Below are 5122 nucleotides of genomic sequence, written 5' to 3' on the forward strand. Positions count from 1 at the left end.
TATTATTTCTTTGTGTTACATTTATTTTTTTTTTGAAAATAAAATCTTATAAACTCCTTCTCATAATATATATAAAAATAAATAAATAAATAAATAACATTTTAAGCACTTTTCTTCCTGACTTGTTCATAATTTTTTTTTTTTAACTAGCTAACATATGGTAGATATGTGCAGGAAAAAAAAAAAAAAAATAATATAATATATACATGTACATTGTTTAATATGTCTGTAAAGACATAATATGGGTTTATTAAAAAAAAGGGATTGGAATATGTGTGTATAGAATATAATTGTTGATAATAATATATACAACATGATTATTATAATTATTTTTGTTTTATTTTTTTTTTTAAAGTTTACATATATGTTCAAAAAATAATAAATCTATTTGTATTTATATATATATATATATATATATGTATGTATGAAGAAACAGTTTGTGTTAAAAAAAAAAAAATAAAATAATAATATATGTGTAGTATAAATGAATATATCTATACATTAATATTCGAATATATATATATATATATATATATATTATTTATACATTTCTGAAAGGCGCATTGAAAAGTTAAATGAACAACAAAGTAAGACAATATGTCATGAAATTTTTTTATTATTCCTTTCTAATAGATGACATATGTTTAAATAACAATTTTGGAACTTCTAAAATATCGACTTCGTCTTTATCTAGTACTTGTTTTAATTTATTATCTGGTATAATTTTTCTTTTCATGTTTGGATTTTGTAAATTATTATCCTTGATATATTTCCAAGCATATTTTAAAACAAAAACTCTTGATGCTGTATCAGCATTTAAAAATTCTTTCAGTGGACTTTTTATTTCACAATCAACTTGTAATCCATTTGGTCTTTTTTTTTTTGTATTATCATTTTTTCCATTGTCTGAAGTGAAGTTCTTTTTGTTATAAAGACTGTTGAATACATGTGCATAATTATTTCTGAACAAAAAATTTTGGGCACTAAAAATGTTTGTTCTCAAAAGTTTCATATTGAGAATAAATAAATAAATATAAATATAAATAAATAAATATATATATATGTATATATATATATATATATATATATATATATATATATATATATATATATGATAAATATATCAGATTTAATAATAAAAAGATAATACTAAATTAAAAAATATATGTGCATAAATATATTACTTTCAATATTTTAATTTATTTTTGTAAAAATGGAAAATACTTTAACAAAACAAATTATATATATGTAACACACTAGTGGGAAAATAAATATATATACTATTTATATGTATATATTCACAAACTGCCTATTTATTTTATTATTATATATATAAATAAATATGTATATATTGTATGTATCATACTCAAAAAAAAAAAATTTATGTTCATATATTTCATATATATTTATGATACATACTGAAATTAAAATAAAAAAAAAAAAAAAAAGTGCATAAATAAATATATACATATATACATATAATATATATAATACGTATATATGTATCATTTTGTTATTTTATTATTTTATATTTTTTTTAAATTATCATTTTATATTTTATATTATATTGTTATGTTTAAAATAAATATATTTATATATATATATTATAATATTCCACTGTTTTAGTGTACTGGTCGTTTTTTTTTTTTTTTTTTTTTTTTTTTGTAATCATAAGAAATGGAATTTATAAACAAGAAAAATATTTTATATTATTCGTATGAAAGGTCTTTTATTTTTAAAAATGTATCAAGCACATACATGTGATAAAAATAAAAAAAAATATTAAAAAAATAAAAAAAATATATATATATAATATATATATATTATTATATATGTATATTTGATGGTTGATATATAAATATAACATTAATCTTGTTTTAAATCCAAGGTGTTTACATTAATTCCCATTTTATCAATTACATAAATTAAAGTTTTATCTCCTGTATAAATATCTCTTTCAGTTGCTGAAGTAATAGCATCTTTAACAAAATTAATATCATCACCTAAATTAAAATTTGTATTTTTAATTAGTTGATTTTTTTGTTCTACTCTATTATCTAATATTGGTAATATTAATTGTGCACCGCTACCTACACATGAGTGGGTGGCTTCACAATATGAACCAACGGAATCATAATTATATAAGACTCCTTTATTATTTTCATCGACTCCTGCTAAAATATTAAAAGCATAATAAGGAAAAAATCTTCTACTATATAATATTACACACAACAATCTAGCTATAGCATGAATGTCTGGATAATGGGAGTGTTCCAAAACAAACAATTGAATTTTTTTCTACACAAAAATGATATATAAGAATATATATTAATAAGGCATGCATATATATATATATGTACATATACATATGTGTATAATTATTTATATGTTCATTTTACTTGTAATAATGAATGGAGAGTTTTTATATCAGACTGCATTCCAGAGGAACCTATAATACACTTTTCAGTTCTATAAAAAAAAAAAATATAATTATATATTTTTTAATTATATAAAGAGTAAAGATATATATACATATATATATATGTTACTATTTTATTATTACAATTTAGATATTTTGGGGCAGTATCTTGTATATATTGAATATGATAAAGATAATCTTGTATCTGCAGCTAGAATAACATAATCTTTACCAGTTAGTCCAATAACAGTTCTAATAAAAAAATTAAAAATTAAAAATAAAAAATAAAAAATAAAAAAATACATAAATATTAATACATATATATATATATATATCAGTTCCTTCATTTGGTATGTTTTATAATATAATACGATAGTTGCACATAATACTAATTTATATATATATATATATATATATATTTTTTTTTTTTTTTCTTAGTACCCTCCATTGTCAATATATGGATACCATCTTTTAAAACCACGACCATGTTCTATTACATTTTCCTTCTCTGTTTTTTTTTCCGTTAAATTATCATTATATAATATAAGATCCATCTTATTATTAAAACAAAAGAAAAAAATAATAATAAATAAATAAATATATATATATATTAAATATATATATTCATATGTATATATTATGTATAATTCTTTTTATAATTTATGATTATAAAAAAAATATAATAATAATAAATAAAAATATAATATATATATTATATATTCGAAAAAAATTCATTTGTGATTTTTTTTTTATTTTTAATTATATATATATATATATATATAATTTTATATTTATGTATATTTATATATCTTTATTTTCTTTTATATTTTTATATTTTTTATTTTTTATTCTTTATTCTTTTAGGTTTAATTAGATGAAATTATATATATATAGTAAATATTATATTTTATTTTTCCTTTTTTTGAAAAATAAATATTATTCTAAAATGCACTTATATATTTTTATTTAAGAGTACACATAAAAAAGAAAAACATATATAATAATATTATATATATATATATATTATGTGAATATATAATATTTATAGTTTTTTTTTTTTTTTTTTTCTTTTATATTTTTTTTATGTTTATTCAAAATACATTAATATTTATATAATGCAATTATTTGAAAAAGAGAATATTATTTTTAACATTATAAAAATAAAATAAATATTTTATTTATGTATACTAAATATTTTTATAATATGAAGAGAAATATATGAGCTATAAAAAAAAAAAAATATATATATATATTTTATAATACATATGTATATTTTTTTATTTTTTATTTTTTTTTTTTTATTTTTTCATTTAAAAATGTTTTAGTAATTTTAGAATGAAATAGATCATAATAACAAAACATAAAATAACTTATCAAAAAAAAAAAAAAAAAAAAAAAAAAAAAAAAAAAAAAAAAAAAAAAAAAAAAAAAAAAAATTTTTTTTTTTTTTTTTTTTTTTTTTTTTTTTTTTTTTTTAAATTAAAAAATTTTTTAAAAATTTAAAAAAAAAAAAAAAAAAAAAAAAAAAAAAAAAAAAAAAAAAAAAAAAAAAAAAAAAAAAAAAAAAAAAAAAAAAGAAACATATATAATATATATATATGTATATATTGATTTGTATTTATTTTAAAAAAGTCTTTTAAAATTAGGACTAAAAATTCCACCAGATATTATACATATATATTGCATAATTTAAATATCTTTATTTTTTTCCATAAAATAAAAATATAACAATATATATATATATATATATAATTGTCTATATATATATTTTTTTTTTTTATTTATTCATTTTTATGTTGATCATTTTGTGGGTTGTAATTTTTATTTTTATTATTATTATTATTTTTGTTTGTTTCTACACAGTTGATAATATTGATTTTCTGATTATTTGGTTGGAACATGAGAGTAGAATTATTAGTTGATTTATAATTAAATAAATTATATGGTTTTTTAATTATTGGTATGTGTTTAATATTATTTTTATTATATATATATTTTGTAACAGCTAAGGAAATATATTTTCTATAGAAATCATATTCTTGTGATGATACAAATAATTGATAATCTATAAGATTTAAAAAATATATTTCTAATTTATTTAATTCTTTAGTTGTTACACCTCCTATTTTAGCATAATAAGCATTAGAATAATATAAGTCATCAAAAAATTTTACAGATATCATAGCAGCAGTTATAACTAATCTATGTATACATAATAATGATAAAGATATATCTTTATTTATTTTTATTAATCTATCTAAATATATTATTAATAATACAAAACATTCATTACTACATCCAATATATTTACCTATCCTTTCTAAATAATTTTTTAAAGATATATCAGGAATTTTAGAAGCATGAAAACTTGTTATTTTTTCTACCCCTTTATTATTATTATTTTTTATCATTTCATTTAAAACTATTGGAATGTATAAAAATATATAATTCTTATCAGTTCGTGGTACTTCTCCTTCTATCTCGTAATCCATGCTGTCACACAAGCGTAATTATAAAAAATAAAATATATATATATATATATAATATATATATGTGAATATATTTGATTTTTTTTTTTTTTTTTTTTTTTTTTTTTTTTTTTTTTTTCCCTTTTTTTTATTTTTTTTTTTTATAATAAAAAAAATTTTTTTTTATAAATATTAAATTTTTTTTATTTTTTAATTTTTTTATATTATTTATTTT

General features: G+C 15.4%; 3 protein-coding genes across 3 annotated transcripts; all 3 read right to left on the minus strand.

Annotated features, from left to right (window-relative positions):
- Positions 1-616: 616 nt before the first annotated feature.
- Positions 617-1012, minus strand: PGSY75_0518200 (putative SWIB/MDM2 domain-containing protein; the record flags this gene model as incomplete). The annotated part of the gene is made up of 1 exon (XM_018784462.1): positions 617-1012. The coding sequence occupies one exon, from the start codon at positions 1010-1012 to the stop codon at positions 617-619; it is 396 nt and encodes a 131-aa protein (XP_018643117.1).
- An 854-nt stretch (positions 1013-1866) lies between these two features.
- On the minus strand, positions 1867-2973 carry PGSY75_0518300 (putative proteasome subunit beta type-1; the record flags this gene model as incomplete). Its single annotated transcript, XM_018784463.1, has 4 exons — positions 1867-2298; positions 2400-2469; positions 2564-2671; positions 2861-2973. 4 exons carry the CDS (start codon positions 2971-2973, stop codon positions 1867-1869), a joined length of 723 nt encoding a protein of 240 aa, XP_018643118.1.
- Positions 2974-4200: 1227 nt separating this feature from the next.
- PGSY75_0518400 (cyclin) lies at positions 4201-4911 on the minus strand (the record flags this gene model as incomplete). Its single annotated transcript, XM_018784464.1, has 1 exon — positions 4201-4911. One exon carries the CDS (start codon positions 4909-4911, stop codon positions 4201-4203), a length of 711 nt encoding a protein of 236 aa, XP_018643119.1.
- Positions 4912-5122: the final 211 nt, after the last annotated feature.

The sequence above is a fragment of the Plasmodium gaboni genome, chromosome 5 (assembly GCF_001602025.1).
Source record: "Plasmodium gaboni strain SY75 chromosome 5, whole genome shotgun sequence".
Lineage (NCBI taxonomy): Eukaryota > Apicomplexa > Aconoidasida > Haemosporida > Plasmodiidae > Plasmodium > Plasmodium gaboni.